At 39.1% G+C, this 22,874-nt stretch overlaps 1 protein-coding gene across 8 annotated transcripts in view; it reads right to left on the bottom strand.

Annotated features, from left to right (window-relative positions):
* Window positions 1-7,942: 7,942 nt before the first annotated feature.
* The window catches only part of LOC140257446 (uncharacterized protein F13E9.13, mitochondrial-like), a 24,214-nt gene continuing 9,282 nt past the window's right edge, over window positions 7,943-22,874 (bottom strand). For 4 of the 8 annotated variants that reach the window (XM_072346761.1, XM_072346759.1, XM_072346758.1 and 1 more), the window contains exons 4-7: window positions 18,980-19,130; window positions 16,910-17,037; window positions 11,029-11,124; window positions 9,943-10,185 (exon numbers count right to left, since the gene is read on the bottom strand). In XM_072346761.1, coding sequence (XP_072202862.1) covers window positions 10,040-10,185; window positions 11,029-11,124; window positions 16,910-17,037; window positions 18,980-19,130 — 521 coding nt within the window. In that variant the 3' untranslated portion in view covers window positions 9,943-10,039. Of the gene's footprint in view, window positions 9,614-9,939; window positions 10,186-10,282; window positions 11,125-16,909; window positions 17,038-18,979; window positions 19,131-22,874 lie in introns of those variants that run through there. The other 4 variants (XM_072346755.1, XM_072346762.1, XM_072346754.1 and 1 more) reach the window with 4 other exon arrangements.

Here is a 22,874-nt window from a genome sequence, read left to right as displayed (position 1 = left end):
CACATGTGCTTCAGATAATAAAGCAATATTTTCCTTCCAACTGAAGGTAAGACAGCACTGACAGCTTTGTAAAGCTAGGGAGACAAAAAGACAGCATTTTGAAATGAGTAGTGTGAAATTATAGGGTTGAATATTTTGACTGTATTCATGAAATTGCCTTCATTAACCAAATGAGGTTCAATACCTGAAACCTGCCTATGAATCATCCTCTCCCCAAAATGTTTCTGCATGTTTTTTTCTAAACAGCCTAAAGAAATACTTTGATTTTACTTTCCCATCCAGTGCCACACAAAATACCTCCACAGAAAACACAACAACACTATCAGTTATGTTCAGCTCTCCAGGACATCACTCACGCTACAACTTAGCCTACAAACATGTATATTCTCAGACTCAACACATGACTCAAGGCTTCCGTGTGCATGAAACCGAACACACACATAAAGATTTGCAAGAGTACACCATGGCCGCAATTTCAAACGCACTCATATCTGTTTGTGCTCAGCTGTGCTTAGCTTCCAGTGCTACTTTTGCTGTTCTGGCAAAATTTCTTAATTATTATTATCAAATATCCTTCCTACAATTTTCCTTACAGGGAAATGAAAGGTAATTCTATTAAGCCTAAAAATAAACTCGGATCTGCTAAAAAATTACTTCACTCTCAGGCATCCACCAGCTGGGCTTGTCTGCTTTAGGTTTGACGCCCCTGAGAGCTACAGGCACGACTGATAAAAATGAACAAGTTTACATAAGAATGATGAGGAGATCCATTTTTTTTGAATCTTCGCTATGCCAAAGTATTGTCTGGGCCGGTTATTGCTGGAAGGTATTTGTTTCTGGCAATTGTGCATTCTTTTAAAACTCGTAAAAGCATATTTATGTTATTTGCACGTTTGGTGAGGCGATACACAAATACACACAATACTCTATTTGTACTTCTTCCAGGTTTGCTCATTAAATTCGTTAAACTATTTAATTCTCAAGGATCTACTGGAGATACAGTGAAGACCCCCCGAGCACCAGTTAAGAAAAAGCCTGTAATGAGAATAAATTACACACGTATAAATTGCTACAAAGTCCTGTAAGGAGCGAGACCTTTTCACATAAGCAACTGCTGCAGAATTAAATCTGATACATTAATAAAAACCCTCCCCACCCAAATCAAACAATGGAAGTATAACAGTTACCAGATCATTTAAAAGAATAAACCCATTCAATAAATAAATTTGCTCTACACCAATTTATGTCACTGCGGTACTTAAGGCGAAACCTTTTAAAGGAATAGATTTACTGTGCATACAGATCTCCACTGGGTATGTGTAATTATGCAAAGGAAAGGCATTACTTTTAAAGTGGATGAATGGGTGATACTTTTTGATTTACAGCAAGAAACAGAAAAATGGTAATGGCATGAAATAAGCATTTGCAAAACCGTTTTGGCAGACAGAAAATGTTTGATTTACCTAGGGCATCCATCAGGTTCTATATTTTAGATCAAAGCAGATAAATGGGAAGGCAAATGGATATTTGAGGGAAAAAAAAAAAAAAAAGGAAAAAATGAAATTGACTGCTTTCCTGTCAGCCCTGCAAGTAAGTTACATGCTTGGAAGGGGAAAAAGGCCTAAGGCTCTTTGGATGAACAAAATCATGATTCATCACTGATCTAGTAACTACAGCTTTCTGTACTCACCTGGAAAGGGGAGAATTCCATGGAAGCAGTTGTAACACTCATTCTGGGCCTGGTTCTCTTAGATGATTTGAAGAAGGCTGGCAAAGCTGGATTGAATAATGAGCACCCTGGGGCATATTTTCCTCTCCTTATTCCCAACTTTCTCTCTCTACTTTTATCTCCTTTTCTGGCTTAAATTCACAGGGGTGAAGAAAATATGTTCCAGTCAAGGCACCCCTCTCCCTCCCAAATCAAAAACCACCGCCCTCCCAGATCCTGTCAAAGTCTTTGCAGTAGGAAAGCATAGGGAAAGCAGGCTAAGTCCTACAATATAGCTCTCTGCCACAAGACAGGAAATGGAAGAATCAAGAATCCAAATTCTTCCAATGGCAGAATTCTTCCTAGGGGCTCCCAGTAAAAGGCAGTATTTCTGTGTGCCACTATCCTGTTCAGAATCTCCTATGCTGTAATATGCCACCAGGAGCTGTATAGTTCATGCACTGTGTCCAGCTCTTAAAGAATCATCAGACCCGTGGTACATGTGCTGCACAGATGGTCTGAACATGCAACGTATTTCCAAAACATTTGGGATGCGTCCAATTTGTTGTGCTTGTGGAACTCAGCAGGAGAGCACATGCACGAGAGCCCAACCACATCACCTTTACTGTGAGCGTGTGTACCACCTGCAGTGCAAGGGGCATTTCTAGCGTCAGGTTTGTGGTGCTTACCCTGCAGAAAGGATCTACTCACATGCTGAGGAAAGGCTGGGACTACTAAATACCTGGAAATATCGACAAGCATAGCTAATCTTTGAATATAACCTCACAGCAAAATTTCTGGCTGGGGAAGGATGTGTCCGGAGAAACTCAAGTTCCTTCCTGTCCACATCATCATGAGCACGAGCTGAAATTTACCAGCTACTTCTGCACCCATTTATTCCACAGAAGGGTTGCCCACCTATTAAGATGCTAAAGAGCAACTGAAACTCATGTCTTCTGCCTAGATATGAGTGCAAAGATGCCTTGTGGGTCAAGTGGGCCAAATTCTCTACAGCAGCCTGCAGTTATCAACAAAAAATGAACAAAAAAACCCAAAGTTTTACTAACAACAGAGAGAGCGCACAAAAATGCTGCTGCATGCCAGCATCTATGACTAGTAAACAGCGCTTCTATATAAAAGCTTCACAAATACATTGCCACATACAAGATGAAAGCCAGCACAGCTTGAAACAAAGCTCCGCAAGCGTTCAGACCTCTATGCCTGTATGGTCTCCAGTCTTACCTCTCCTCTCTCCAAGAACATCCTTACTTATGCATCTCCAAAACAAACAGCGATTCTGCTATAGACTTCCACATATAGAAATCCTTAAAATCAAGACTTATGGCTGTAGGACTATCAAATGTAGGTTGCATGAACACAGGTAACAGTTGGAAGACCTACAGATTTGTGTACATCCAGGGGTATCTGAAAGTTATGTGCCTTGTCGGTAGGAAAAGTTACAGCAAACTTCTATGCAAGGGACAAAGTAAGTGTTAAAATATTGAGCTAGGAGTAAGGCCAGATTGTATTTCTCCTCCTGTAATAAATCAGCGCTATATGTATATATTAAATCCAATCCCTTGATGTGTCCAGTTACAGTGATAAAAACTTAGCAAGCAGGGCAAAAGTTATTGGGTAGAGATCGATACGCTTGCTTGTTGTCCTTCATTGGCAATAATGAGACGTTTTCTCCTTGACTGTAAGAGGCGCTTTTGTGATTTGGGAGCATAAAGAAATTCAGTACTTGACAGATTTATACAGGAGGAATACGCTAATGTCCTTTGACCCGCTTACGAATAAATACGACCTACCAAATTGTCATTTTTATGGGTATTTACAACTGAGGCACTTTGTAAACCTAAGAACTAATATTTCCCAAAGGAAATCTGTGCTCTCGAATCTTGATAAATTATTGAAAAATACAAGCCACTACCAGCCCTACAAATTTTCTCTTCTATTTTTCCTATTTTTAGTTACATAGGAGTTGTCAGCACAGATTGGACCACTGATCTATTTCACCATGTCTGTTGCTGCAGCCGCGGCTGGAGCTCCAGAGGAGTCCCATAATATTTGTGGCTATTTGACCAAGGCTGTATTAAAAAAAAAAACAACAAAACAAATAAAAAACAACCAACCAACCTTATTTCCTTAAACTTTGTTTTCAGTGCCCAACTGAAGTATCAGTCATATAATTATTTCAGATCTCAGATTACTATTAATAAGGCGTTATAAACTTTTCACAGCCCAAGTGCCACTAGCTGCATTTGCTGTCATGAATGCTGCAGTTGATATTTCACACAGAAGAGCAAAATTGCACAGGGAAGCTACTGCAAGGAGTAAAGTAAGGCAGCTCACATCAACTCCAGTGCTCCCCACCTCCTGGTTATGGCACAGGTACTATGTTAAGGTAAGAACTCATTACCAGACAACTATATCCTCAGTTTCTTAATTCTGCAGGCCAGCTGACCCAGGAAGCCTACCCTTGAGTGCTGTACCTCAGCTCCATCTAACCTAACAGCCAACTTGCTGCATAAGTTTCTTCCATCACCTTTGCAGTGAGTCTGACCAAAGGCTTTCAGAAAACACAAATATACCGCAGAAGAGAGAAGGAAACTGGTGAGATAGGGGCTTTGTGCCCTTCAGAATCTTTCTTTGGAAGACAACAGAGCACAGTTATACATCTGATAGTCCGACCTTGCGGAAACTAAAGGTTTTTTGCAATAAACCAATTATTAATATTGTCATCCATAGCAGAACAGTTGAAAGTTAATCACTTTTATCCTTGCTCCCCACCTGTAAGTTGAACAAAATGTCAGCACTATTCAGGACAGTATCTGAGACATGAGATACTATTGTTTCTCCTCTTGGTTACATGCCTGTATTAAAGTACAAATCTTCTCATACAAATGCACTAAACAGTTCAGTTTCTGACTAAAGCATCATGACGTGGCACTTATCTCTACTTTACTCCATTTCTAAGGGCAGCTGCTTTTCTATTTTTCTTTGCGCATCTGTGGACAACAGAATCTTTTCTCTGTTACAAGAATGTCTTCATTAATTCAGTTTCTTCCTTCAGCTTATTCTTAGTCTTCTGCATACTATAATCTATGTATATGCAAAAGAAAGGCTTGAAAAGCAGAATGAAAAAGCAGGAAGCTGCAATAAACAACAAGGCAGGAAGGGCAGGAAACTTCAGCAGCTTTTCTTGTCCCTAATGCACTGCCTTCCTCTTCATCCTTGTTTACTGTTGAATCTGGGATTCCTCCTATATTTATATGAAGCATGATTTCAGTTTCCTCTGTTTTGTGACCTCATTTGGATAGTGGTAAAACATGGCATAGCTAATAGAGTAGCTGCAGCACTAAGTCAATCGATTCTGAGTTTAATTACTATCTTGCACACTTAATTTTATAGAATCATAGAATCATTTCAATTGAAAGAGACCCTTAAGGCCCATCTAGTCCAACTCCCTTGCAATGAACATGGATACCTACAGCTCCACCAGGTGCTCAGAGCCCTGTCCAAGTTCTTGCTTGGTCCCTGCACAGCCACAGCTGAAAGAGGGCCACAGGAAGGAAGAAGTATTGTTTAAGACCTGAATTTAGGACTGCCATTTGGAAAATTAGCTATTTAAAGCTTCTTTTACAACAAACTTACACTTTTACACCTAATGTTTTTCTCAAACAATAAGAAGGTCTGAAATACCAGCAGATTCATCAGCTCCTACCACCTACATTAGATTCCCTTTACTGGTAACAGGACAAAAACAGGACCTTTGTATGCATTTCAATATACAAAGAGGAAATGAAAGATGGGGAAGGATTCAAGAGCTCTGATTAACAGACAAAGTGGAGGCTGCTTCTGCTCCTCCTGGTACTACACGTACTACACAGCTAGAGCAGAATATGTCCATTAGCAGAGGAACACACAGGAACCAAACATTCCCCTTAAACAAGCACCATCTCTCTGCCATTAATTTCAGAGAGAGTAATGTCCTCTGGAAAAAGCAGTCAAAGCATAAGGCTTGCTGTCCAACACTGCATTTACGTTGTGAAACAATGAGAACCTGTCAGTGGCAGGAAAGAAGCAGTAGTTTTAGCCCAATTCAGCAAAATCATTTGCTGACATCTTGAAAGAAAGCTGCCTATTAAATAAATCAATAGAATTTTAATCGAGAAAATTACACTCTTTTCCACCCTGGTCTGTTTCTAGTCTTTCCTTACCTCTACTACTTCTAAAGCTCCAAACTATAAGGAAAAGAAACAAAACAGGTTGAAAATTGTAGCCCTTTTGCCTCTTGTGAGGGGTGTTCCTATTTGCAGAAATTTCCCCTCTAAAATTACCTGTGTATTGAAGACTTGGGGTAAAAAGCATTTATTAGCGTCAGCATTTAACTACAAACCTTCTGGCCTGACTCGCATGTCACTGCTGCCTCTGTGTTGTCTTTTCACAGCCATCTACATAGGCTGACAGGAAGGAGCAACGGTTTTCTGAATGCAAACAAGCATTCAAAGGATCAAAAACCCCTTATCTATAACAGTCAAACAATAAATAGAAAAAAAATGGAGAAAATTTCCATATCAGAATTTCTTGCAGGCTCCAGTAAAAGCAGTGCTTCTTATAAAAGCAAGGAATTAATTGGGTAATTTTCCCTGATATCTCTATGGAGGAAATCCAGCTCAGTACTTATTGGAAGGATTTTAAGTTCTCATAGTACTTCTGCAGCAGGGACTATAGAGTGGATCAAGGCAGTTCAATTCTACTACGCACCATGGCACATTAGGCCACAAAAAGAATATCTCAGTCCAATTTCCCATCCTTTCTGAACATTATATCATTTAGGCTTCAAAGATTGTGAATGCAAAAGAACAAAACAAAATAAACAAACATAAACAAAACAAAACCAGGCAGTTCTGTTTCCAAGCTCAACAACTAAGCACCAGTTCTTTGTCTTTATTATGCATTCAAAGCCAGCTCCAGGATGTCATGCTTATAACACCACACAAGCTAAAAACAATTCTCTCTCCCTAGTTTATAGAGCAGAAATGGCTTCAGCCCCTCATACACTGCCTGCTTGTTAGGGCAAGGGTGCAGAAAATGAAGTTTCTCTAATGCAAATCTTTGTTGCTTTTTTGTTTGTTTTTTTTTTTTTTTTGAGAACACATACACTGTCTCTAAATCTGCTCCTAAAGCAGCGAATTCCAAGCCTGGATTTTGCTACAGATATCATCCCTATTGCCATAATTATCTTGCTAAACTTCAGCTTTCATTTAGCAAAAGATGTCTCCCTGAGCACACATATAAACAGAGATGATCTTGGAAACGTAACCCAGGTGCAAACTCATGAAGTCTTAACTGAAGAGGCTGCAAACAACCTGAAACTACAGTCAAGAGGGATAAACATCCCCATTCACTTCTCTCAACAGAATCATGCTATGTAGTAATTTGTCACGGACTTCAAGATTTTGCTACAGCCAGATATTTTAGTTTCCTTCCCCTTTCCTGCTCTGCCAGAACCAGCCTGCAAAACCTTTATATTTTCTTCAGTTTTCACTCAGTGATGAGACTGCTGAAATAGGTGCAGGAAAAGGAACTGCTACAACATGCTGTGGGCTAACTAGCACTTTCTCATGGGAGTTAGAAGTAAGATGACAAAGGTACAGCTCACAAGTTAAAACCCAGAACTGGGAAATAGGTATTTTAAGCTAGTGTGACTGTCTGGGATAGCACCTCCTCAGGTTACCTTTAGGGTAAAACACTTTTGTTTTATGAATGGAATGAGATTTATAGATTGTCTTAGATCACAAAATCTGCTATTATTATTAGCAAGGTTTATTTCTCTGTAACTTCACTAAAGAAATCCCATTTCTTCTAGGTGTCTTTCCTCCACTAAAGCTAGTACTAAAGGTATTACATGAATGGGCATTTGCATTCTTCCTTCTGGTTCACAAGTCAGCAGTGAAAACCACAAACAAAGTCCAGGTGGACACATCAGGGAACTGAGCTGTGGGTGGCCACTGTTACATTTTCATGATCTTTCTGTTAAGCACATAACGGGCACAAGTTTGCACTGTAACCATGCAAGAGCAAAATGCGTGAGAAAGAAGAGAACCAACAAGAAAGAGGCCACTATCTGACATTTTAAAAGGGCAAATCGAAAGCAATCAACACCCAACAAAATGTTCAGCGTGGAATGAGGTGATAGCTTAGGATACACTTAGGATACAGTAATGAGGCTAAGAAGTGCTGTGTGTTTTAATGTAAATTAACACAAGATAATCTCTTCACATATTTAAGTGATGCACTTCAAATTAATTAATACATATTTAATAGAAGTCTTCTTGAACAGCTGTTATTTACTTCTGGAGTTTCTACACATTAGCGCTGCCTTCTTTGTTCTGCTCTGAAGTTATTCATGCTCCAAAGTACTTTAAGAACTCGGGCTGTATAAAAATTGAACACTCTTCCCAAAAGAGACAGCCTTTCTGATAACTTCATATTTTTTACATTAAGCATTCAAACACCTTCCGAACAAAAGGTCAAATTCTACTGACAGCATCTGTGTGAAACAAGCAAGCAGATGCTTAATGCTGCTAGACAAATACTTTCAGCACAAAGAATGATAGAGAGCTGGTAATCAATCACATTTCCAGGCTTTAAAATCAGCTTTCCTTTGCTTCCAGTCCCTACACTTTGCACTTACAGTTCATCTGTAGTAATGCAGGTCCAACTCACAGCCTATCCCTGAAGTGTTGCACAGTGGTGTGAAATGAAATACTGACAGTGAAAGCACTGCCTGTAGTGTTATGAATACATGTTATGAATATGACACAAATACAGTAAGGCTTTCATCATACAAAGACCACGTACAACAATACTTCTGTGCTACGTGCAAGGTCTAAACGAAGTAGCTCTCACCTTTTAGGAATGAAAGTCCCTCAAAGTCACAGTCACTTCTGAGCTGTAGGACAAGACTGAGTACAAGCCAACTCAAGAAACATGCTTGGTAGCACGTTATATTTTCATACAGTAATTAATGTGACTTTTGGCAACTGCATTCCATTCCTCGCATGTAATTATCACTGAACAGCAATATTGCTTGTAGTTTTCAACTGATTACGTGCAAGTGTTTACTCTGCTCACATCAGCCTTCCTAGCTTATGGGTTTACTGAAAATAACTTCTGAGGTTGTTAACAACAGCAAATATTTTTTGGTCCAAACATCACTAAATCTTCAGTGCAACAACTGTGAAAACTCCAACAGTCCTTAATACAGAAAGGTGAAAGTGTGCTAATCTAAGCGCACTGCTATTACTAAGACCTAAGTTATTTTATTTAGCGTGATATTTCTCCACAATAAAGAGGGTATAGGAAGGAACTTGAACAACTTAGACATTGAATGAGATCAATGACTGACCTGATAAATACCTCTGAATATGCTGAGAGTGGATGAGTGTGTGGAGAAAAAAATTTAGAAAGCATTTCCATGATCCTCAAGTATCTGTGCACTGCCTGGGCTGGCAGCTAGGAGTGAGAGCTGGAGGTGACTGAGGATGACCTCAGCTATTTTTTCCTTCATAGTTTTTTCCCTTAATTTTACTTTTTGCAAGTGGCTCGTCCATGAATACTCCTTTTTTAACAAGTAGTTTTGATGGAAGTCTGAACACTCAGCAGATTAAATGGACTCAAGAAGCAGTGTCACTCACAATAAAGACGCCCCTAGAAGAATTCCTATGCATTGAAACTTTGTCAGCGTACTTACGAGGAAAATGGAGATAAGCAGAAGAATGCCAAGGCTGCCATAGGGGCTAAACAATCGCTTCTCTAGAGGTCAGTCCACCACAGTTATTTGTCTGCTTTTGATGGGAGGCATTTGGGAAACAGACTAGTCCAGAAAAAAGGAACCTGAGGAGAAGATAATCTCATGCTGTGATGTTTTGGATTCACTATTCCATTAATGAAGCTAAGATTCCTGAAAATCTCTTTTGCCTTGTGAAGGAGGATGTATCTTCTGTTCAGAGAAGCATGGGCGCTCTGTCAGCTGACAGCAAAAACACATACGTTTGTATGCTTGCTTTGATATGTACAATATAACTTTCATAAGCACTGGCAGAATCCTGATGCATAGACATCAAGGAAAGACAAGAGATCCCAGAGGGCAAACATAGCTCACAGTCCCAAGGAATGAAAACATAGGTCCACAGTTTATATGGCCATGGCACAGCAGGTATCCTCTGCTGTTGTTGTTTTTAAAAAACTTCCTTAGAGCTAAAGGATCAAATTCAAGGGGAGCCTTACAGTACACAGTCTGTCACATTTGCCCTCTGCGTTTTACAGCAAAGACGAAAATCTGTGTTTACCTGTCAGTTCTGGTAGAAATGATTCCATCATCATTACACCTCGTGTGCTGGAAGGAACCTGGCAGTTTGTAATGTCTTTAATGCTAGTCTGAAGAGGTACAAAGCTGTTGGAGCTTGCTGAAAAATAAGACTTTATTAAAATTTCCAGTTTTTTGCAAAGCATTTTGACTAAGTTCCAACACTACTTAAAATGTAATTAAATATTTACATTTATTCTCTAATAAGTATTGTAGGTAAATCAATTTCCCAATTATCTTAAATTTTTGTATGGTATACAATTACTACATTTTTGTAATAAATGCACAATTCTAATGAAAAAATAATGATCTTGAACTTTAATAGAGCCCTTCATTTGAGGAGATGAAAGTGCTGTACCTTCATCCATTCATTATGTCTTACAACCCCCCTGTGATGTAGGTACTATTATCATCATTTTACAGATGGGGAAACTGAAAGGCTAATTAACTTGTCCAATTTACAATACTGGTAGCTGTAAACTTAGGGTGTCCTATTGTATTAACATGCAAAACAAAACTCAGCTCATCCTGCAATGAGCATTTACTACTAATTCTTAAAGTGCGTAAGCACTTTACTTATAGGAGAGAATATGCTACACGCTCATCTGGAGGGCTGGTTTTGTCTTGGCGATGGCTTTGAGTGCCACGGAAACATACGGCCTAGAAACAAAGACCACAGCACCAGTTCATTGTGAAGTGCCACCACGTTCCACAGCTCGTTACAGGGATGATGTGCGTTTTCATTTAAAGTTATCAGCCGTTCAAGTGCACATTTGTGCTTTAATGCTGTATGATATATCACACTGCATTTATGTACACAAAAAGGAAAACAGTGCTTGCTGACTAACTCATTCTCTCAGTTTACTTATATGCTCCATAAATTTCTTCACTCGGTCAGGATCAACACCATTCGCCCAATAACCTTCTCTCTTGAAATACGAACCAATTATTAGAGCATTCGCATCCAAGTAATTCTTCACATTCTCCAGAGTGACTCCAGACCCAATCAACACGGGAATCTTCACAGCATGTTGAACCTCTGAAGTGGGGGGAAAAAAAAATTAGGATTAAATCCTCTGAGATTTAAACCCATCTTTAAAGTTCTGTAAAAACAACATGCTCTGACTTAGACAAAGTTTCAACAGCAAAGGAAGGTAAGCATTAAGAAATTTGTAAGTATGACTCTCTTACTTCTACAACAGTGATACAGGTGCTCCAGAGGAAAAAAAACAACACAAAACAAACAAACAAAAACAAACAAATATAAAGTTTTAGCTCTCAGTAACTGTTGAGAAAATCCCACTTTCATAGAATATCCTGAGTTGGAAGGGACCCACAAGGACTGGCAAGTCCAACATCATATTCCTGATAGCATATCAGAGGAGTTTCAGCCTACAGAACACATGAAGGCCGTGTCTCAACACCGAACATGTACATTCCTTTCTCCCCCTCCACACCAAGAAAAAAGATTCAAATAAGATTAAGGAAAATTGGTTGGCTGTGAGTGCAGTGCATTTTACTGTATTCCATCAAATCCATTTTTATTTCCCTGGTAAGAAGAGATGTTGCATTCAGGAAGCTGTTGCAAAGCAGGACCTAACCCATCTATATGTCTGTTTGCCACTGTGCTTGGAGGCTCAATGCACTTGAGGCACTACACACAGATGGAAAACAGCAATCATTTAATATTGCACTGCAGTAGCACGTAGGATAGATACCATTTTCCCCCAATCTTTCCATGAAGTAATCAGAACACAGCTACAAGAATAGGATGAAATTCTTGTTTCCATTTATTATATCAGCTCAGACTTTTGCAAGTCTGGTGAGATCATTAAAAGTGGCAGAACTATTCAGTAGAGCTGTGCTCATTACAGTTCTTCAGTCATCAGTTTAAATCACAATAATGGTAGTTAGACTGGTGTATATTTCTGCCAGGTTTCTGCTGAATTTATGCTATGTTGACAACTAACAGAAGTTCTTCACTGAAGAAACAAAAAAGGCCTTATTCACAGGGAAAGGAAAATGAACGTGCTCTCCGCTTCTTGCTAAGTTTCAGGGTCATGAAAGTAGGAAAGCAAGCAGTGATAGGCTGCACTGATAGCTCCAGCTAGCTCACCAGAGCACAAAAGATGGCGCTGATATGACTTTTCTTTCTATAAATAGCAATGAAATGAAAAAGATATTTTTCTGCATTCAGCATGTGCTACTGTTTTGACCACAGAAAGGTTCTCCATGGACACATAAAAGTTAACTCTGCAGAACTCAACCCAGGACTAGATCTGGAAATAAATAAATAAATAAAAACAAAAGCCCCAGTGCTAGAATTACTGGGCAACCTGTTCATCCTTTCACTTTGAACTGACCATCCTAAGGGTCACTCAATACTGGATGCTTCCTCCCTTGCCTAGAAGAATGCTGTGAAGCATTATTTCCGATCTTTAAAAAGATATAAACTGCTTTAATTGATGATAATAAGCTGACGTAAGATGGCTAAAGCTTGAGGGAACTAAGGACAGCATATATGTAACAAAAAAAGTCCGCTTCAAAACACTGTTTATTTAAATAAAGTTTCATCAGAAGCCTAACTTATTAACAATGCTCCAGGGAAAAATAATTATGTGTCACCTTCCTACTTCACCAAAGAAAGGGGATCAATTAAAATGCTCTTGTATCTCTTTTTAGGTCTCATACTCTACCATTTTCCCTCCCAGGAACAGTAACTGCTTCTTACAACAATTTTTTTTAACATAAAAGAAGAAACTCCACACAATTCTTATTGAAAAATTTAAGCATAGCCAGATTGTGCTTATGTGATTAAAATGATGGCTATTTCTTCATGTATTTTATATTCCTAAATTCATCCTCCTTACAGCAACAAAAAAAATCATTTTTTGTTTTTTTTTAACATTATTAATGAAATCCTATCCTAGAGAAAAAATAGAATTCTGTGTATATAGTATCTCTGTGCTCTCAGAAATAGCCTATCTGGTTTATGTAGGTACCAATACATAATTAAGGTGCTACAACTGACCACAGCTTTGTACAACAGCATTCCTGCAATCCCAGAGGAACAACATTCCAAGTCAATATTTGTTTTTAAGACAAATGCATAAGGTACATTAGTAGGCAGTTGCTCTACAATTACTTCACATCAGCAGGAAAAATGAAGAGCCAAATAATTAAAGAGTATGATCCCATGGGATGGCAGTAGCTCTGCCCTACCAGACAAAGACTTAAACAGCAGAACCTAAGACTGATGTGAAAGTATAGGAAGATAACTAAATAATGAAGCTTTTGTAAGTGGCAAGGTACGCAGCTCCTGCTGTGATCCATGCATGGCTCTATGCAGCCCACACTCAACTCTTGCGCTGAGGATTTATTCAGACTGTCAACGTGAAGAACAGTAATGGGAGTGCCCACTTCACAATGAGACTGGGTTATCTAATTAAACATGCTACAGATACTACTTTTAAGTCATTTCCAAGCATATCAAGGCCTAAAGTTGATGAATAGAACATGACTTGTCTACTGGCTGTGTTAATACAAATTCTAACTTGTAAAAGAAAATAAAGCAACAGTGGTGAGATACGCTTTCGCATGGTGACGTTCAGTCACTGTCAAGATGTCTATAAACACAGCCTTCTTTAAAGGCTTCTTTGGCTTTCTTCTTCTGATCACATTGTTTGATGCAAACAGGAAGGGAAACAATTTTCTGATGTTAAAGTAACAAGATCCTGAAGTTCACAGAACTCACATATTTTTCTATTTCAGTAAACTGTAACTAGAGGGCACTGTGCTCTTTCTTCTGACAGTACGTCTGCAGACATGACTTCAATAAAATCAAATGAAATAGTGCTTGGTTGCAGAGCACAATGAAAGCATTTGAACTATGGTGTGCACAAGTTACATGAAATAAAGGCCAAATGCTCCTAGCTTGAAAACAATGGCAAAGAGCAGTGTAAAAATAAGTACCACTGTGCTAATAACTTGCTCCACTACTCTTCTTTAACAGCTTTTTCATATGCAGTAATCACTGTACCGTACACAACGCTATGTTTATGGTAATGTTCCACTGTAACCCATTTTAGTTTTTTTTTTTTAATTCAAAGGACTTTTTCTTTGTCATTAAATTTAGGGATTATGAAAAGTACAGACCAGAGACTTGCATCTCCTGATTATCTATAGGAGGGTACTGCAGCCTCTATTTTGACCTAAACAGCCCATTAAAAGGCAGAAGGATAGGAGGACGAATCGGTCTCGACGCCCCGTCTATGAACACTAACAGATGAGGTAACAGAGCCAGCTGCTGGGCTTTGTGATATTTTCCACCAGTTGCTCAGCTGAGGCCATTTACTTTCTTCATACAAATACCTAAGCAGTCCTTACGCAAAGGCTGTGGTCACTCAAAAGACAAGCTGGATTTGAACCAGGTACTTCAGCATTTATCCCAATGAGAAAACCTGACAGCCCATGGCTGGGGGTAACACCACAGGTGCCTTCAGGAAGAGAGTGACAGGAACTACAAACAAAACCCTGCAGAACACATTTCTCTGGCTTGACAGAGAAACACTCATTTCCTACATCCCATCACAAGTCAGTCAATTCAACACACAGACACAAAGGCAAAAACACTTCTATATTACTGCACAACAAAGCCAGGAAAAAAAAAAAAAAACAACAACACATGACAAAACCTCATCTGTCTCTTGGTTCATCTTTCAAGAGTTGCTTTGCAGCATGATGAAAGGTGCCCAACTGTATCATCGCAGTACGGCTCATCCAGTGCTGCATACATTTGCGAAATGCCGAATTTCACTCACATCACACCAACTTTGTATAACGTACAAGTGATTCCTTTCAAGAAAATACTGACACAGATATGCTTAATTTGTCACTCCCTCACACTCCAGAGTGCTGATTTTTAAACTCTTAACTGCTTTAAGCCACTGTTCTCCTGAGTGGCGCTGCTAATGCCCGAATTCTGGGGCCTAAGTAAACCAAACCCATGATCCAGGTTCTTGCTTTCACTACACACACACACAAAATTGATGTGTGCACATCATTACTACTGACAACTCTGATTCATTTTGTTCTTTGGACTCAGAAGTCTGTGACAGGCATGCTGGTTCACATGAAAGGAAAGCAGTGGTGAGGCCTGCTTGGAGTCCTGCCTGAGAGCAGCCCGTGGGCCTGCAGGTCACCTGGTGCTCTGCAGTGTAGGAAATCAAAGGAGGTTGTACATGCATGCTAGAAAGCAGAACTTAAGCTATGATTCTGCCCTGAGACTTGTCAGGTTTTATTTACTGATTTTAATGTAATCTGCACTAAGAGATAGGGATATATAGTGGTATGCGTTGCAGGCAGAGATGGATATTCAGATTAGCAATATTTTGCAGTCTCTTTTTCAGCCTAGCTTCCAGGGTGCTCTGTTCTATGCATCACTTCCAGTTCACCATACCAAACACTCACGCAAATTCAAGAGCTCAGTATTCACTACAAACCATCACTTTTATTTTAACGTTGGTGATTGAAGTATAGTCATCTATCATCTGTTCTTTGGCAAAACAGTTGTGTTTTAAACATATGTGAAATAAGGAAAACATTTTGACAAGTTCAACGTTCATTCTGAATGCTGATGAGCATGTACAATATGGATAAAGCCCTGAAAACATGGAACGGTTTTAAGTTATCCCAAAAGATGTTTGGGGTGCTGGTCTCTATACCAAGCAGTGTGTGTAATTCACCTCCTTCTTTTGTAAATTAAAGAAGGAATAGCAATCAAAGGTTTTAGACAAGAACATACTTTAAAAACTAGATCACGCTACTATCTTTCTTCATTCAAAAAATATTTTGCCAAAAGATACTATCATTTAACTTCAACCACACATGCAGTAATTATTTCTGCATATTGATCCCTACAAGTATGATTGCAACTTGAAACAAAAGTTGTTCAATAGAAGTCCAACGGAGCTTGTGATTTGTCTACACAAGAAGTGATACTTCCTTTGGATTCATTTCAGCAAGCATGTTTTAAGAATTCCGGGTAAGACAAATAGACATACTTTGATGCACATTCACTGAGCTTAGAGCTCACCTTGATAGACTGAGCTGAGCGCACTGGCACTTCAAAACATGCTAGATTGTTTTGTGCCAGCAGAAGTAAAGCCTAAAAGCTACACATTCTATTTTATGTAGACAGGCCCTGACATTCAAGCCATGAAACTGAATTGAAATTTAGTGATGAAAATTTGAATTTTCATGATAGCATGTGAACAATCAAGTTTGATGACTTTGATGTCATATCTTTCTTTGTACCAACAAACTTAACAATTTTTTTTCTGAAAACCTAAGCAATGTTTTCTCTGGTATTACTGTTGGGAATGGTGCCGTATCTTAATAACCTTTTTTCTTGAAGGATTTCCATTTTCTTTCCAAAAAATATTAATCTTTCCACTTTAGAGTAGAGCACTTCTAGTTAGCTATTTTTACTAGGCCTGTGAAATTGCTTTTCCCTATACTAAGATATTAAAAAGTATCAATTTCTAAAACAAAGTCTTCACACACACCTGCTTTATTTTCAAGTAATACTAAGCATCATTCAGCATTATAAAGGCTTGAAATAATTTTGTCCCATCAAACTGTTAGTTAGAAACATACAACAGACAATCCACACAGAACCTCAGTCACATCAGTTTTGCTTTATCCAATCAAACTGAAAGAACATTTTTCTTCCTTTTTTTCCTCCTTAAGGTACAGCAGACACAGAGCTGTACAGCCAGAAGCTGACTCAGGGCCTGCTGCATACCCCTGGTGTGTCCACTCACCTCTCAGCTCCCCAGGGTCTGCAGGCAGCCCAGTTGCTGTACCAGTCAGTACCACCCCATCAGCCAGGAAGAGCTCAGCAGCAGAGGCGGTCTCAGCCACGCTGATATCTGCCGTCAGGGCATGGGCACTGTCAACAGCAGGAATGTACCCCGTGGTTACTTTCAGCACACACATAAGTTATCCATATTGCTCAATGTTTATTTAGGCTGCGTTTCTTCATCTTCCCCACTGTCAGAACACTGAAACTCAGGATTTGTGAGAGAGAGTAGAGAAGTAACATCACAGTGCCAACAAGGGGAAAGAGACCCAACCTTATCCATCACAGAGCCATAGACTATCACTCCATTGCTCTGGTTTTCTCTCTCTAAAGAGGGATTGCTAAGGATGAGCTACAAAGTATCAATTCAGACAGCTGTCTGCATGTCTGAATCACACCTGTATCACACACACAGCTCTGACTTCAAGTGGGAGCAGTGGATGGCTCAGTCATTCATAAATCACATTCTGTTACCTAGAATTGAATTAACACCCTTCACTTCATTTCATGAAGTCCAACTAACAGAAAGTATAGTTATTACCTATAACATAATCACAGGAATCACCTTACATAGCAATTACAAACATCAATTACCTGCAGCCTAGCTTTTAAGCTTCAGCTTTTCATATATGGGTGATACACTTTGAAACCTATTGCCATAGTAATTTAATTTAAACACTTCTAAACTTCGAAAGACTTCCAGTCTTCACTGGTCAACATCTGACTTGACTTTTCCTTAACTGAAAATGCAGAAGCAATAGCAACTATGGTTAACCCATTGCACTGATGAGGTGTGACAGTCTGCCTCTTTCCTGGATCAGTGTGGAAGGACAACAGACTTGGGTCCCCGCTTTACCTCTCAGTAAGAGGCAGAATGCATTGAATGCAGTGCTGCTCACTAGTGGTGATGGTGCAAGAGAAAGCACTCCCTTTATGTAGCTGGAAGAAGGCAGGTCTAAGTCCCTAATACATAAAATGAATTGGAAATGGGGCTCTTAACATTGTCTCAGCTTTGGAGCCTCTCTGAAGCAAAAATCTTCCACTTCAAAAAGCCAATCCTTTCACCAACAAAGTATAATTGAAATATCAGTCTATCCATTGACAAGACAAAGGAAAGACCACACAATACAATCATTAATTTTTATGAAGAAGTCTAATGCAGCATCTTTTATATATACACACACATATATAAAAGAACTTAAGTCATTAGAAAGAAACCAATCTGAAAGGACCTTAAAAGTTTAATGTTATCATAACGCATTGTTTCCTTTCCTATCTTGAAAGATATTCAAAAAGAAAAACCAACAAAAACACAGATATTTAAGATCTTCCAAACATGGTTGTTTTCATGATTACCCACATACTACACACAAACATTTTAATTAGGTTATTTAGTATGTATAATACATAACACTTGAGCAGTTCTTCAGGAAAAAAAAGTGACATATAAATAGCTAAAAGTCCTGTGTGACAGTTAAGATACCAGCAAAAAAGAAACTGGGTTCATCTGTCAAAAGTTCCCTCTGTTTGATAATCATAGAACATAATCTGTACATAGACAGCACTGATTTAAGTAGAAGAAACCAGTACTATTGGCAGCCAGGAGAAAAAAGAGAATAGCTTTCTAAAGTGCCAGAATATTATGATCTGGATCCTTTGTATGTGGAATCTGCTGCATTACTAAAAATAACCTTGGATGCTTAGCCTCCCGAAACATAATTTCCTTAAGCGTAATAGGCATAAGGATGTAAAATCTCACCTGACACCAGATGCGAGACATTTACAGTCTGCATTTATAAATCCTGAAGGTTAAACTACAAACTTCACAGATGTGGCAACCTGCAGCTTACAGGTGCAAATTTATTTTTAAACATATCCCCTAATAGCACTGCAAGACCTTGCTCAAACAATAAAGTTCTCCCCCTACCATTAACTTTGCTGGTATCTAGCAGATATAAAATAATCCAAAAATGAAAAAAAGCCATAAGATTGTTATTAGATTAATATTTAAATAAATATTGCTTGTGTTTACCTGTGCTTTTTTTTAATGTCAGCAAAAATCTGAATATTCTCGGCTCCAACTAGTTTTCTGTATCGTAGCAGGTCACCTGCACAGGCGTTTACAATCCCTTCATCAGCAACATGAGAAAACACAAAACCTTCAACTCGGATAAAATCAAGTCCTGAAAAAAGAAAATTAAAATTAGCACTCTCTTAACTAGAGCTGAAGACAGATGAACTAATACTAAGAAATCTGTCCCTCATTTGACCTCCACACAAGGCATTCCATGTACTCTAACACTAACCAACCTTGATTTCCCACATTTTTACATTTCTGTACCCATGGCACAGACACAGCAACAGCACACCCTGCCCTGCTGCTTGCCATGATGTGCCAGCAGGCAAGTGTGAATGAAGGATAGGTAGGCCAAAACATAGCTCCTATGTCATAACGATGTTACGCTTCTCTCCAAAAAGGGCATTAACTTGGGTCTTGCCCCTCTGTCTAGATACCCCTTCCCAACATCTATTCCCTTGTTAAACATGACTGAAATTGGACAACAGATCAAAAAGCAACAAGGACATGGACAAAGAGAGGAGAATAGCTTATGCCTTCTTTCTTCAGGAAATTAGGCAGGAAAACACAGCCTGAAACACATTATATACATTGACTCTCCACCTGAATGCAACTTGCATTTTCTGCACAGTTCCACATCAACAACTGACTTCTGGAGCTGGGCCAAAGGTACAGAAAAATTAAGTTTCCACTCCAAAGTTATGGTGAGCATCAACTCTACCTTGTCTTAGCAACTCAGTGTGCAGCACATAGATGATGGGTACTTCAGAAGAAGACAGTGAACAGAAACAATTTTGGTAGACTGTTTATCTACTACAAGGTACCCCTACACAGCCTTGAAATATCTTTATGTTGACATACTGATGTCTTCTGCCACAACATAATGAATCCACAGATGATGACAATTCTGACTCCTTTATTGTATTCCTTTCCTCTTCAGTCTTCCACAGCTTTGAAGCTTATTTCACACGCCCTTTAGATGTGTAAAAGCTCTGCCAACATCTTGTGCAGCTTTTGCTGTTCTTCCAGTTTGCTTTAAAGCTCCCTTCCAGGCCCTCTGAAGTTCTACTGCTTCTCCAGCTTTGACTAAGCTGCACATTTAAGCAGAGCTGACACATCGAAGAACTAAATGCATGTGAGAGCAGCCTCCAGGGATGCAATTCCATCTAACAGAGAACTGTTTAGGCAACAAAGGCCTCACCTTAACACATTTCAGATGTAAGCAGAAAGGATCTTTAAAAACGTATTTACCAAATGACAAGGTGCCTGTTTATTTTAAAAGCTATATTTCAGCTTCATTCCAAAAGCCCTGAAGTTGCAGAAACCAAAGCTTATGCCTGATGGAAAAGAGCCTGTATCGCTTAGCAACACAGACTGCAGTTAACATGAAACACCACAGATGGTGCCAATTCAAATATAAGCTGTCCTATGTCTTGAGATTAGCAGGTGAGAAAGCATGGAGTATTCTCAGGATTCAAATAAGGAAATATGTCACAAGTATAATTAAAGGTGCTAGTAGGTAAGACTGAGACTTCCGTATCTACGATTATTAGCCATAGGCTTTATCTAAATCACCTAAGTCTGCAGTATAAATCAGACTTCAATAAGAACAAAATATTTCTCCTCTAATCATAAGATTATCAATGAGCCTAGAAATCTAATAAGTGTTCACAGCAATCATAATGGTTGCCTGAGGACAAGGGCTACTCACTTACTGAACTTGACCACTTGCATGTTTACCAGTGTTTGGTTTGCGCTTCCTTATGAATTCAAGACTTCCTTGGCAAACATTAGGATTGTCCTTAGTTTAATGGAGTTGCACACTCTTTGGGTTTTTGGAGGATAACAAGGCACTATTTTTAACCAATTCTAGTAGACATCAACTCATTACCCTCCTGTTTTATGAAGACCTAATTGAATTCCACTAATGAATTCACTAAAACTGTGAACTATTTCTTATTTTCCCATTTAGTAAGTCAAAAAGTTGTATCTTCTAAATAGTTAAAAGGCAGTCTTACACGGGAACAAAAACAATGCCTTGTAATCTCTCTGGAAAACAAGTAAAGCAAATTTCCAACAGGATCTACCAAACAGAGATTCAAGACTGTATTGAGAAGCAGCTTCTTCCACAAGCAAGAGTTCCAGGCCTGGAAAAAGCAGTGTCTCCAGCAGTGCTTGCAGCACATATTTCTCATCTCTGCAAAAGTTCCAGTGTTTGCTGCCTTGCCCTGCAGTACCCCAAATATGCACCCACCTGATGAACTTCAGTTTAGCTGTTTTAGAATGGCATTAGTTGAAAAAAATGTATAAAACTAAAAATCAGCATACCTTTCCAGCCAATTCTATCCTATCTTAAACAGTATCACTGGCTGCACCTTCCTGTGGAGCATCACTGCTGGTGGGTGGTTGCAGGAGAAGAGCAGTGTCAGACAGCAAAGCTGTATTTATAAAAGACCTGGAGATATCTGGGTACCTGGGATATCTTCTGACATGAAGCCTCATTTAATCAGCTACCAACTGAGTCATTATTATTACTGAAGACTAATTAAGAAACAGTGACCGCGTGGGATTTCAGTAATATGTTCCTTAAAGAAAAAGGGCATTTTCACAGTCAGCTGGAGATGGTAGATCGACTTTTAGAAACTGAGCTCTGACTCATGAAGTGTAATACGGGCTGAAGCAGGTACATGGGCACTGTACAGTAGGCCCTGCAGGCCATGTCTGTCTCCATTAGCTTAGCGATGGGCCAGTTCTGTCTTTCAATCATTACTATTACATGTTTGTAATGGAAGCACACAGAATTGCAGAAGAATAAAGAGGCTGCTATTGGTGTATACCTCCAGTACTGTAAAGGCTCTGTAGCTCCTCTGCAAAGACATACACTGATGGATTGGAGCCATGCACAATGTCTCACTAATGCAAGGAAAAGGGCAGATAGCAGCTGAGGGACTCTGAATGATTCCTTTAGACACAACAGTCCTCTCTAAGATGACTACTGCTTCATAATTAACAAACTTCCGATAAAAGAAAAGCCATGTAATGTGGAAGTAGGTCAACAACAGGGAATGAGTACATGAAATTCAGTAGACAGTCCAAGCATAAACAGAGGTTTACCTCAGAAAACAAGACACACTGATAAATAAGTAAGGGAGACCTAATAAGATGTCCAGATCTGACCCAGGCTTAGTGAACATTCCTGAACACTGAACAATGATAACCAGTAGTATTTGCTAAACAAAAACAAGTAAGGGAGCATATTTATCTCTTCTACAAGTGCTCACAGGACCTGCCTGGTTACATTGTTCTGCTTCGACCTTAAGCAGATGTACTTAATTAAATAAGAAACTACAAACAGGAAAGAATGCACCTCTATAAACCACACAGTACACCTGTAAATAAGGAACTGATTGAGAGAAGTAACCCTACCACACAAATTCTGCCTTGCAGTTTGGTTTCATGGAACAGGAAAGAAAGAAGATAATTTGGAGGATGCCATTAGAAGCAGCTACTAAGGTGGTATGCTTTCCCAAAAATATGTATTTGAGATAAGGACTAAAAACAAAAAAGAACAAAACCTCAGCCTTCTCATATTGTTCATTCCTGATTTTATTATTGGATAACAGTAACTTATCAATACATCAGGAAAATTTAGTAATTTAATCTGTCACTATTTGGCTATCTAAAGCATACTTATCAGCACAAACACACATTGCCAATGAGTTCCTTCCAGTCACACCATCAGCTTGCTGACTTCTTACCCCTCCCTTTACAATATAAAATCATTACCTACACTTGAAGACCACGGCTTCCCTGTGCAGTTCTCTTCCAAAGTTATTTCTACCAGAGACAG

Source organism: Excalfactoria chinensis, chromosome 11 (genome assembly GCF_039878825.1).
Source record: "Excalfactoria chinensis isolate bCotChi1 chromosome 11, bCotChi1.hap2, whole genome shotgun sequence".
NCBI classification, from domain to species: Eukaryota; Metazoa; Chordata; class Aves; order Galliformes; family Phasianidae; genus Excalfactoria; species Excalfactoria chinensis.
Note: the sequence above shows the minus strand (reverse complement) of the source record. Positions and strands in the feature narration are given on the sequence as shown.